Below are 13,081 nucleotides of genomic sequence, written 5' to 3'. Positions count from 1 at the left end.
GTTCAGCAGACTGAGATAATTCCTTCTGATCTGGGGACCAGGATTTCCTCTGTGTCCCCAGACACATGTTCCACTGGGTAGGAAGACGCCTGGGACGAGCGCTGTGATTTAACTATTCCTCACTCTACCCCCAGTGCTGGGCACAGCCCAGCAACTGTCACTGCTCAAACAAGACTGGATGGTGGAGAGATGAGTAGGTGGGTGGGTGGATGGGTAGGTGGATGGGCATTTTTAAGTGTCCTTTTGGTCCTGAAAACTCAAAACTGAGTTCAAAACACAAATCTCCTTTAGCCAGTTATAACTCACGTCCCTTGCGCTTCTGTGAAAGCATTTGTAAGGTTTCTATTTACCTCTTGAAAGACAAGGGCTGCCCGATTCATTCTGATCACACTCAGCCCAAAACAAAAACCATATTTCAGGTACCAACCCCACACCCAGCCCCCATGCAGCCTATTCCTCTGAGTTGCAAACCACCAAATAGGGGTGGACGTGCTCAGGAAACCTGCAACACCCTTTCCTGAAGCAGCTAGCTCTGGCGACCCGGGAAGTGGAGAGCTGTGATGATTATGCCTCCTGGGCTGGTTGTGCTGGAATAGCTGTTACTGTCGCATAAAGAATTCTGCAGGGATTAGGAGAACCCAAGGAGCGGCCCAGGCAGCTGCTGCTCCTAGAGGTTTCTCCCTATCATCTGGAGCCAAACCCAGCCAGCATTAAAGGGAGATGAGGAAAACCCTGCTGGTACATGGAGGCCGGGCTAAGCCTCAGGGGTCAGCTGAAGGGTCAGAGCAGGAGCCTGGAGCCCACATCTGATGGAGAATGTGACCTGCAGGAAAGGAGGGGGTAAAATAAGGGCAAGTGAGAAGTCAGAGGCGGTCTGGTCACTCTGAGAAACCGCGCGGAGCCACGGTGGCCAGATCCGGATCCCAGGTGGAAAGCCCTCAATAGATGAGACACCAAAGCTACGTCCATCGCCAACGTCCTCCCCCAAATACCTGAAGCTTCTAGATGTGTGACAGGCTGGGTGTGAGCAGGAGGAAACCAACCAGCCAGCCCCGGAAGAGTGCCTCCTCCCAGCTACGGCACACTCGGCGTCTGAGCACTTCTGCTGCTGTGCAGGCCACAGGGAAGTCCCATGACACCCGCCTGGACAGCCGGCCCGGATCCCCCGAGTCGCCGGTGGAGGCCAGCCGGCCACATACCCTCTTGAAAGAGCTGCTTAGAGGGAAACCACCTTGGCTCCAAGTATGGGTCACCTTCTAGTAAAAGGCCATTCTCTACTTTGAGATATACGGGCAGCTTGAGGGTTTGCGGGGAATAACTTTAATGGAAAGGCATCTCAGCTCTGGTTCTGGGCACCCAGATCAAGCAATGGCCACAGAAAATACTTAGGGAGACAGAGCCCAGCCTCTATCCCTGCCAGGGAGCAAAATGCTGACCATTCTCACACAGACAGCCAAGGTCTTCCTTGTTTACAAAGCCCTCCCCAAGCTCTGTCGCACTTGATCCTCAAAGTTACCCCCTTGAGCCTCTGACAGATGAGAAAACCAAGACTTAGAGCAGTCAGTGAATCACAGACGTGATTTGAATCATTGCTGCAAGGATCATTAGTATGTAACCTTGTCCAAGACATGTACCTGTCCTGGACCTTACTTTTCTCACCTGTAAGATGGGAACATGTTAGTATTAGCCAGAATCATATGAAACTGGTATTTTTCAAACCACTCAACACAACGCCTACCTAGAAGAGATAATCAGCTTGGAATCTGGCAGAGAAAGGACCTAAGAAACGTTCCCATTTTCACCTTTTTACTTCCCACCTGCGGACAACACTGTAACCCTCAGCATAGGAAAGTGACAATAACGACCTGTGTTTCCCGAGACAGGTGAGTTCTGTGCAGTCACACCTGATGGTGTAGGTGCTGAGATGGCTGAGGTGTGTGAAGGGGGCAGGGAGAGGATACTGGTCTACGGCTGAGGTTCCATAATTAAAAAATGGGGTTCAGTCTGTGAGAAGTACACTGTTCTCCCATGAAAATCAGATCTGGCACTTGGTATCTCTACCTCCACATTGGGCTAACCAGCTAGATGTCCCCACCCAGCAGCAACCACCTAACCTCCACACAAGCACGCACCGTGCAAACGTTTCAGGACCATGTCCCGGCCAGTTTGTTCTCGGGATCCAAATATCCACGCCCCTTCCCCGGCACTCTTGGATCCGAATGGACCCCGCCTGGCTGGGGAAGGATATACTCTCTCACCCCCCGAGTCCAGTGTCCCTCGTCCTGTCTACTTGTTGGGGGACCTGCTCAGCCACAGGCAACCCACTGACCAGAGTTCTCTAAACGAACCCTGGCATCACACAGTCCCAGGTTTCCAAAGGGACATTTGCTTTTTGCTATTTGGGGACCCAGTTTCTTAAACTCCACTTTCACACACTGCTCAGATGCATCATTTTAAAAAACCTAGTTCTCAACTCGGGGGTCCCCAGCTCGTAAGCTCTGAGGGGCCCCTCAGTCAGAGGACACCTGGCTTTGATGCTCTTGCCCACCCTTCCTTCAGCCCCCTTGGACCACCCATCCTTCACCTCACCACCTCCCGGACGACCCAACACACTTCTCCCCGATGCTGAGCCTCCACGGCACGTATGTGTGTGCGTGTGCACACGTGTGTTTGCCCGGGGCAGGAGAAGCGGTTCTTGTGAAAAAACTCTAGAGAGCATTTCACGTGTGCTCCATCCGGCACACCTTACCCGCTCCGCCTTATTTTTCCACAGCACTTAGACATCGCAACCCTGGGTAGTTGAGTAGTTAATTCATTTATTGCCCACCTCCCTCAATAGAATGTAAAGCTCCATGACGGCAGGGCGTTTTCACCATTTTGTTTGCTGCTGCTTCTCTGGAGTCTAGAACAGGGCCTGGCACAAAGTGGATGACACTCTGTATTAGGAGTGGCATGAATGAGCGAATCCCTTGTACAGGCACCTCACCTCTGTGTGCTACTATCACCTTAGAGGTGGGAGCTGAGGCTCACAGAGCTTAGGTGATCTGCCCAGGGCCCTCAGCTACTGAGTGGCAGGGCCGGAACCTGAATCCAGGCCTCCTGCCGTGCAAGTACACGTTCCTTCCACTCCCTTCCATCACCACCAACCCAGCACAGAACTGTTCACGCAACCTTCTGTTGACTTGCTGACGATACCTTTTGTAATTCCAGAAGCAGGAGGTGGGAATTTGTTAGCTCGCCCAGTCCCTACTCATTTAGGGGTAGGACCCAGGCCCCCGAAAGCGGCCTTGTACTCCACACCTAAATCTCATGAGGGAGCCGCACCCCCTGGGCAGGGGGGGAACAGATCCAAGAGGCCTGCTTCAGGGACATCCCTGGGGGCTGAGCTCGGCCAGGACCTGGTGGGCTGTGCCCAAGCCCCACAGCTTTACTCCACGGGCCAGAGGCCTTGAGCTTACCATGGATTCGCTGATGAGCAGCAGCAGCAGGGCTTCCTCAATGTTATCCTTCGGGCAGTAGAGGCTGGAAGACACAGATGGCAGCCTGGCTCCAGCACGGCCCTCCGAAGCAGCACGGCTGGCCTGCCACGCTGGCCCTTCTGCCCCGGAGTCAGCACCCGCCCTGGTAAGGTGACCTTCTCCTGCATAATTCACAGGTACTGGATCCCACCTGCAGCTCTTTATCATGCCCCAGAGTCATGGATCTGAAAGCCTATGGTGGGCGAGGGCTGGAAATACTGCAAAGCTCTTGAGGGGGATGCCCCTTCCAGCCCCCAGCACTGCATGAAGTGGCTGGGGCCAGCAGCAGACAAGAGCGAGAAAGAAGCTCACAGACCCCACCTTCGATTACTGGCACAAACACGACAGACGGTGCATTAAGACCATTAGGAAGGCAGGTATCCCCCCTCCCCCCACCTGCCAAATAATTTGTTTGGCCTTTGGGTGCCTTAGAGGATGCCCCCTCGACCCCCACCCCAAGACCTGCCTTCTCTAGTCTATTTGGCTCCGCTGCTTCTGAAGAGCCTGCCTGGCAGGGAGCTGGGCGGCGGCTGCAGGAGAGCATGGGGCAGAGAGAGGGGCCGCCAGTGGGGACTGAACCCTGGGGACGGTGGCCTGAGCCTGGGGTGGTCCCCAGAGCAGATAGGCTTACTTGTCTCCTTCGTAGAGCTGAGGTTTCCGCAGGGCCTGTGTGATGAAGGAATTCTCCTCCTTGCTCATGAACTCAGGCAGCGGGTGGGACAGGGGGCTCCAGTAGCATTCCTCACTCAGGGAGTGCAGCAGGACCCCTGCCAGGTGCTTGGCTGCCATCTGGCAGAGAGGGAGGAACTCAGATGCAGGCAGGTGCTGGCTCTGCCTGGCCGCGGCCTGCCGTGCCCTCCACCCACCATCCAGCCAAATCTGCCTGCTTGCAAATTGCTGCCCCTCCAGGAGGTCTACCACTGTGCCCCAAGGAGCCCCCTTGCTTCTCTGTATCTCCAGCACTGAGCTGCCCCACCCCGTCTGTTGGCCTGTGATGGCTCCGACTCCATCTTTTGTCCTCTCTCTTCTCCTAGACAAGAGGTACATTTCCTCCTCCTCCTGGCCGCATGGAGCCCAGCACGGCTCAGAGTATTCATAGCCCTTGCAAAGCATAAAGCCCTCAGCGCAAGCAGCTCTCTCCACCAGATACCTTTCTGATATTTGACCGAAAAGTCTAGAGTGAGAAGCAGCTGTGGCTCTGATTAGGGGTAGAAGCCTAAGAAGGTAGGCCTGAATTGGGGCAGGAAAGCAAGCCAAAGTTATTTATTACGATCATAAACAAATCCCTAAGAATTAGCACACCACCTTGCTAGGAAGGGATGACAGGAGGTTTCAGCATTGATCTAACATGAGGGACTATGTGCAGTGCTGTGACGAGAAGGATGCTGAGGGTGCGTCCCAGGCTTGGAGGAAAAGAATGCTGAGATTGACTAGCAATGTCTGCCATGAGCACGACAGGGAGAGGAGAAGCACACACTCCCCTGATTCAGAGGGTGCCTGCTAGGATTTCTGCTGCCTCCCACTGAAATCAACTCCTGAATAAACCAGCCACAGCCAGCACCCAGCCCTGGGGCCTCCTCCATTACCACTTTGAAGTTCTGAGTTGCTTTGGTCTCCACAGTGCGTAGGACCTCCCGGAGTTCTCTCATGCCTTTCACGATGTTCCTAGCAGGAAGACAGTAGAAGCAGGGTCATTACCAGCCTAGTTCCCACACAGACATCCTCATCAAACCTGCAGACACTAGGAAGAGCCTGCCCATTTGAGTGTTATTTGAAAACATCCAACAATTGGTATGAAAGGTCAGAATTGTAACACCAGGATCCTAGAGGCCCAGGACATCAGTGATCAAAGAATAGAAAGGATCCTCCTCCACCGCAGCTCTCTAGAAACCCAGGCCTCCAGCTTACCACCAGAAAGAGACCAGGATCGAGTATTTCAAACAAGATGTTATCTTGGCCCAAGTGCTTTGGGCTGGTGCCAGACTTTCTGACTTCAGTCAACCTCAAATCCTCCATCTTCAGGCTTCCCTGGTGGCTCAGTGGTTAAGAACCTGCCTGCCAATGCAGGGGACACAGGTTTAAGCCCTGGTCCGGGAAGTTCCCACACGGAGCAACGAAGCCCGTGCACCACAACTACTGAGCCTGCACTCTAGAGCCCGCGAACCACAACTACGGACGCCCGCGTGCCTAGAGTCCATGCTCCGCAACAAGAGAAGCTACCGCAATGAGAAGCCCGCGCACCGCAACGAAGAGCAGCCCCCGCTCGCCGCAACTGGAGAAAGCATGCACGCAGCAAGGTAGAGCCAAGGCAGCCAAAAATAAATAAATAAAATAAATTAATTAATTAAAAAAATCATATTAAAAAAGCTATTAATGAGATTAAAAAAAAAATTCTCCACCTTCATCTGCCACATCCGGTCTACACTGGAATCCATCCTCACCTCTCAATCCCTACCACCAGGGCCCTAGACTGGCCTGCATCACCTGGGGCCTAGATAACAGTGGCAGCTGGTCTCACCCCCTCCAGCCAGCCCTCTGTGCCTTAAAGTCATTTGCAAGCTTTTTAAAGTGTGATCCATAGTAAGAAATACACCTGACATTGCAACCCTGTATATATGCACACACTGCTTACATAAAACTGAAGTTAAGTTTCCTGACATATTACCTCTCTCTACTACGTGCAGCGCAATCCACTCCGATATTTTCTATTTTACGCCCCCCACTACTTCCCCATTTTAAAACTGCTGGCGGCAGAGCCCCCACTAAACAATCTTGCAACCCACTGATGGGTGTGGCCTGAGTTTGAAAAACAACTCCCACTGCCCCTTGAAGGCTCTACCTGACATGCAAAAGTCATCTTGTTCCTTCCCGTGTTGGCCTTCCGTCGGTGCCCCCAGGCTTACAGAATTCAGTCTAGGCCCTCAGTACGGTGTCCCAGGGCTGTCGGGTCTGCCCCGTGCCTCTCTCCCATCTCATCTCCCACCACTCAAGTCCTTTCTGAACAACTGTCCACAGTTGCCTATGTCAAGTCTTGGAACAGGCTTCCCCCACTGCCTTAAAGAGCCCTTCCCCTACTCATCCTTAAAAACACCTGTGTTTTTACACATCACTTTACAACATCACCTCCTCCTTGCAGCCTTCCCTGGGCCCCTCCCCACACCCACCCCTCCTGACTGCATAGCTCTCGCCCCGCCCCATGTTAAGTCCTCTTTTGAAGCAAGCATGGCATTGCAGTCATTTTCCATTTACAGGCTGACCCCTTTCCCACTGTGCACCCCCTGAGGGCAGTCTTGTTCCTGAAGCTCAGCCCGGGCATGTGTGCTCAGCAAATGTCTGAGGACTGCGTCCTCACTTGTCCCGGGGGGTTCCCTAGATCAATAGCTTGCAAGGGAAAGCAGAGGCTCCCAGGTCAGCAAATTTAGAAATGAAAGATCACAGAAGGTGAAAAGCCAAAGGTGGCAGTCGGGAAAGTCACGTGAGCCCCTCCTGCAGCTTTCATGAATGAAATAGATTCCTGGGGGCTCTGGAGCTTGGAGGCATAAAAGGACAGATCAATTTCTTGCCTTCTGGGAACCTCTGGTTTCATACAAGCAAGCCCCAAATGTGCAAACAACAAACACTATGAACTCAGACTCCTGTCTGTAAGGCTGAGAATGGAGACAAAGACCTGGGGAATAGAGTCAGAGTCACAGCGATATTCCCTAGCCTGCCTAGAGCTTCTGAAGAACCAGGAGGGGCAAGCAGCACAGAGTTCCACAGGGTCCTTAGAGATGGTTCATGCCTGGGCACTGCTACTGAGGGGCAGAGCTCACCTCTGTGGGCTATGCACGGCCCTCTTCTCTATAAAATCAGGTCTTCAGTTGCAATCAGCATCTCCCCGACTTCTGTCATCTGCATACCACATCTACAATTTTTGCTACTAGCTGTACACCATCAGTGTCATTATTTTGTGTAATACTTTTCTTTATATCTTCTTTCTTTTTACTTCAGTAGATATCTCACCTTAACCAAGCATACCTGAAATCATGGACTTGGTATACTGGTTGCTTTGTTTCACGTTCCTCCCCCAATACACACTCAATTTAGGAATGAGAACTGCAATTTTAACAAGATCTTGTGCCTCCAAAGTTGTATATTTTTACTATTTTCAAATCTATACGGGACTCTGACATCTAAATAAGCTCCCAGGAATTCTTTAGCAAAGCAAATAATCACCTTTAGGCATCTTTTGGGTAAATCCCACTTTTTATTGAATGCAGGTGAAGAGAAAAACCAACATAGGTTCCAGTGGCCAGGGCTAGACAGGGAGAGATCTGGGCTCCTGGCTGGTGCCAACCTGTTCTGAAATGTCGGGAATGCGCCTCCGCCTCAGCTCAGCCCTCTGGGAAATGGGAAACTAGATGGGGTTTCTCCCACCAGCTTGAGTAATCCTGTCCTGGGTATAAACTGCCAGTGCCAGGTAGAGCTGGGGCTTTTCTGAGCCCCATGAGAGGCCAGCTTGAAAGATCTTTTTGTTCTGGTCTCTCACACTGACCTTTCTGAGCAAAGCTGCCACTTTTAACAATATCCAAACAGGGCCTCAAACAAACCCTGGCTCAGAATCAGGCTGCATGTGGAGAAGCCAGGAGGTCATGGATTCCAACTCAAGTAAACTCTGGCTGGCCAGGAGCAGAGAAAGAGGATATGTGCATGCAGGGATGGGTCAAGGGAAACAGCTCATCTTAGGGGGGCCTCCAGGGGAGCCATGCGAGGAGGCGGCAAGCTCCCCCAGGCCCCTGGTCAGCAGTAGGCAGTGGGGCAGATTTTTCCAAAGCACTTCATCTTATCCAGTCTTTGCAACTTCTAATGAGGTTGGTGAGGGAAGCTTCACATTCCCGGGTACCAGCACAATGCTTAGAATATAGAAGGCCCTCAACAAATCACTGTGGGAACTTCCCTGGTGGCGCAGTGGTTAAGAATCCGCCTGCCAATGCAGGGGACCTGGGTTCAAGCCCTGGTCCGGGAAGATCCCACATGCCGCAGAGCAACTAAGCCCATGCGCCACAACTACTGAGCCTGCGCTCTAGAGCCCGCGAGCCAAAACTACTGAGCCCATGTGCCACAACCACTGAAGCCCACGTGCCTTGAGCCTGTGCTCCGCAACAAGAGAAGCCACCGCAATGAGAAGCCTGCGCACCGCAACGAAGAGTAGCCCCCCTCTCAGCACAACTAGAAAAACCTCACGCACAGCAACAAAGACCCAAAACAGCCAAAAATAAATAAATAAATAAATATTTAAAAAAAGAAATCATTGTGGAATAAATAAATCCTCATTTTCCAATCACAAAATTAAAGCCTGGAAGATGCCTGCCTTTTCAGGCCATCACTCACCCAAGGGGAGAGGTGGGTTCACCGCAGGTACCAAGGGGTTCAGATTTCACTCCCTTTTAACTAACAAGACCCTTGAGAAAGACAATGAATGGCACAGTTACACTTTCCTTTCCTGCCTATTTGAACTCCAGGACTCCCTCAACTAAGTCTCTACAAAGTGCCTACTGTATACCAAGTGCCTGGATACTGTACACCAAGTGTCCGGTTCTCAACAGGCGTCCAACTAATGCAGAGAGAAAGAATTAAGAGACCGAATGAGTGAACGAACAGCCCTGCACGTAAGGAGCTCACAGTCTGTAAAATTAGACACGCTCATGGTTTATTCAAGAGCTCAGCAAAATATTTTGCATACAGTAGGTGCTCAAAAAATTTGGGGTGGGGGGTGGGGATTTTGTTGGATTTGAAACAGAGAATGAGAAAATGCATGGAATTTTTCACTGAATGGAACCTAAACAGGCTCTGGTACGTACGACACTGGCCAGAAGTCCCCGTTTCAGGGCTGGCATTGCTAATTGTGTAGGAGAGGTTTCCGGTCAAAGACCCAGAAATGCTCAGCCAGTTGGCAGATCCCAACAGCTAGAGGGTTGAATCAGGAGACAAGGTCAGGTGAAGTTCAAATGGTTATGAAGCTATTCCTTCTTGCCACAGACTCACATTATCAGTTTCAAATGTGAAACTGATAGCTCCCTCTTCACTCCCAGCCCCAGAAAAAGGCTGTGACACTTCCTTTGCAGGACACTGAAGACATCCAGGCAAGGGGAGCTTTCTAGTGAGGTGGGGGTATGGGCGGTGGGTGCTGACAATAAATAAAGGCTGTGCATTAAGAGACGCTGGAAGGATGTGCTCTCTCCGATGGGCCTCAGAGGTCTCCCTGTGCCCAAAGAGGTCTATTCTGTGACCACCAGGAGGCTCTCCTGGGCTTCACTGTTGGGTGATTCTGACCCCTGAATGCCCCTGAGAGCCTTCTGTCTCGCGCCCTCCCCCAGCACTGCAGATACTGGGTGGTTGCTAAGAATACAAAATTACTACTGACTGAACACACCCCTTACGGGGTCATACCCAACAGCAGGTTTTCTAAGGTGCCCACACACACACACACACACACACACACACACACACACACACACACACACACACACACACACACACAGCAGAAAGGGAGAGTGTCTTCATAAGGCCGCACAACCTGCCAAGCCCTGGGCAACTCCCTCAGAAAACACTCTCTTCTCTATTGTTTGGTTTTGGTACAATGAGCATATATTGCTTTAGTGATTAAAAAATTTTTTTTAAGAGCACGCACAAAACATGCAGCCCACCTGGTTCAACACACATGGTCCAAGCTCACTCTCAGCCCTGAGCCGAGAATGGGCTCTGTAGGTTGAGGAAGAAAAGAAAGAAACCACCCCAAAGAGAAACGGCCTTTTGCCTGCTGTGGGGGAAGGAGCCAAGTTGGCTCACGTTCTTTTTTTATTTATTTATTTTTGGCTGCGTTGGGTCTTCGTTGCTGTGCGCGGGCTTTCTCTAGTTGTGGCACGCGGGCTTCTCATTGCGGCGGCTTCTCTTGCTGCAGAGCACGGGCTCTAGGCATGCGGGCTTCAGTAGTTGCAGCATGTGGGCTCAGTAGTTATGGCTCGCGGGCTCTAGAGCGCAGGCTCGGTAGTCGTGGCCCATGGGCTTAGTTGCTCTGCAGCATGTGGGATCTTCCTGGACCATGGCTCGAACCCGTATCCCCTGCATTGGCAGGCTGATTCTTAACCACTGCGCTACCAGGGAAGCCCCGGCTCACATTCTTTTCTTGGGAGATACTCAAGAGACCCGGTCCTAGTGAGGTCAGGGTCATCAACAGATTCCCTGGCATTGCACCACCCCCAGGTGTCCCCTGCTGCGTCACCCCTGGGCTGCTTCCTGCAAAGGAGAACCAAGCCTCCCCCACGGCCAAGACCCTGGGCCCAGCAGCCATCAACGCCCCAGCCCAACAGAAAGCTGCCTCCTGGCAGAGGCATCCGCAGAACTGCCCGGGGCGAGGCTCCAACCAGAGTCCACGGCTGCCCTCTGGTGGCAGTGAGGGGAAGCGGACCCCAGGTAGGGGCCTCTCAGCTCCTGACTTTCAGGCCAGCACTTTCAATCCCAGGTCAGTTAGGAAGAGCAAGGGGCAGGAGTCAGCTGGGGGAATTAACTGCTGGATCAATAGGACAAGGCCCTTGGGAAAAATGAATGTGCCTCAGACACTGAATGAGTAAGTGGGCAGCATGAGGGAGGCCCAGGCCTCACCGAAGCTCAGAATTAAAGGAGAAGCACTGTCTGGAGGCCAAGAAAACATCACCCACATTACACAGTGGAGAACACCACACCCTTTAAATTATGTCAAATCCTCAACTGGAGGGACAAGTTGGACCCTGGGAAGAGCACTGCTTGTGGCCATCTGGCCCCTGGGGCTGAGCACCCCATTCTCAGCAAGGGCTCCTCTGGGCCCTCTGAAACCTGGGTCCACCCCATGCCCACATGGGAATGAGCTCAGGCTCTCAGGTTATAGCCCAGAATCTGTGAAGCAGATCCCACCACCTCTTCCTGTTCTTCAGGCCCTAAGGAACCTCTTCTAACACCCAGCAGCGCCTGAGTCCTGAGGGCTCCATTCCACCTGGCCCCTCAGGATGAAATGTCACTTTAGAGTCCACCCTGTCCCAGGTGGCACTCGCACTTCTCTGCCTTCTTTTCCTCTAGTACAGAGCACTGTCCATCGTCAGCATCTGGATCCCACACTGTCATTTCCCCACTGGGACGTGAGCTCCGTGAAGTGGGTCCTCATCCTGCCCTGGGCAGGGGGCCTGACACTCCGTGGGCTCTCGGAGGCCAGCTGGGAAATGAGCTGCTGGGCTTTTCCACCGTAGCGCCATCCCCCCTACTGGGCTGTGACCTCTCTGAACACAGGGAAGGGTTTCTCCCCAACCCTTCCCAAACACCGCAAGAGCCCAGGCAAGTGCGGGTGAGTTTAACCTGCAGGAAATGGCTCTGGAGCCCTTTAAAAGACTCTCCAGAGCGGCCCTGGAGAAGGTGACCCAGTATCAGGCGTCTGCATCCCAATCTCCCCCTGACCTCCTGCCTCTCACACCTTGCGCTAAGACAGTGGTTCTCAAGTGGGGGCAGTTTTGCCCCCTACCCCCAGCCCAGGCCACTTTTCGGTGTCTGGAGACATTTTTGGTTGTCACACTTGCAGGGTGGGGTGTTCTACTGGCATCTATTGGGTGGAGGCCAAGGATGCTGCTAAAACCTACAGTGTACAGGACAGGCTCCCACAACAAAGGAGATCTGGCTCAAAATATCAGCAGTGCTGAGGCTGAAAAACCCTGGGCTAAGGTGACTTTTCTTTCTTAACTTCCTAATAATGACAAATGTCTAAGAAAAATACTGGAACCGGTGAGTCACCCAGGAAGATGTAACGTTGACCTGAAGACCATGATACATAATTACAGGAGCTCCACTGATGCAGACCTACTGTGGGCGGGTGGTATCCTGGGCCCGGAACCATGTAATGAGCATGGCCTCAGGCTGTGGGGCTGGGCAGACACAGTTCCGCACCAGGCTCGCTGGCAATACCACCTGTTAGCCTGTGACCTTGGGCAAGTTACTTAACCTCTCCTTCGGTAAAATGGGGATATTACTAGTTCCAACTTCACGGGATTACACGTAAAGGCATTAGCATTCTGCCTGACATGCAGTAAGTATTCAACAATGTTAGCTACTATCAAGAGGAAAGGTGTAAAGAAATTATTTAAAGCCCACCCAGGCACCCAGGGCTACTTTATATATGTCACATTCCAGGGCCACCACTGGGCTGCATGTGTTCACAGGAAACTGAGAGAGGGGCTGAGTTGTTCCCACGTGTCCTGGGAACTGCTCCTCACATTCAGGCTTTCAAATATTTGGGCTGTTTGCTTGGAAAGAAATGATGATTCAGTTTCCATTCCTCTTTATTTGGGAATAAAGGGCGGGGGTGGGGAGGGAGTCAGCATCAGCTTTAGGGACTGAAATTTGTGCTTCAGGAAGAAGAGGACAAAGACGGGAACAAACTGAGAGCAAGAGAAAACTAACTAAAATGACTTGGGCTTTCCTGGAGGGGTGACGGTTGGTTAATGCCTCTGCCCACAACCCCCCCCCCCACACACACCCACCTCTGCCCACAACCCCCCCACACC

The 13,081-nt window shown here is 52.3% G+C and overlaps 1 protein-coding gene across 1 annotated transcript in view; it reads right to left on the bottom strand.

The window, feature by feature from the left end:
• The window catches only part of TTC7A (tetratricopeptide repeat domain 7A), a 110,738-nt gene that overhangs the window by 66,843 nt on the left and 30,814 nt on the right, over positions 1–13,081 (bottom strand). Inside the window, exons 5-7 of the mRNA XM_007459973.1 lie at positions 5,105–5,183; positions 4,150–4,307; positions 3,459–3,522 (exon numbers count right to left, since the gene is read on the bottom strand). Of these exons, the coding sequence (XP_007460035.1) occupies positions 3,459–3,522; positions 4,150–4,307; positions 5,105–5,183 (301 nt within the window). The remainder of the gene's footprint in view (positions 1–3,458; positions 3,523–4,149; positions 4,308–5,104; positions 5,184–13,081) is intronic.

The sequence above is a fragment of the Lipotes vexillifer genome, unplaced genomic scaffold (genome assembly GCF_000442215.2).
Source record: "Lipotes vexillifer unplaced genomic scaffold, Lipotes_vexillifer_v1.1 scaffold666, whole genome shotgun sequence".
In the NCBI taxonomy this organism is placed as follows: domain Eukaryota; kingdom Metazoa; phylum Chordata; class Mammalia; order Artiodactyla; family Lipotidae; genus Lipotes; species Lipotes vexillifer.
Note: the sequence above shows the minus strand (reverse complement) of the source record. Positions and strands in the feature narration are given on the sequence as shown.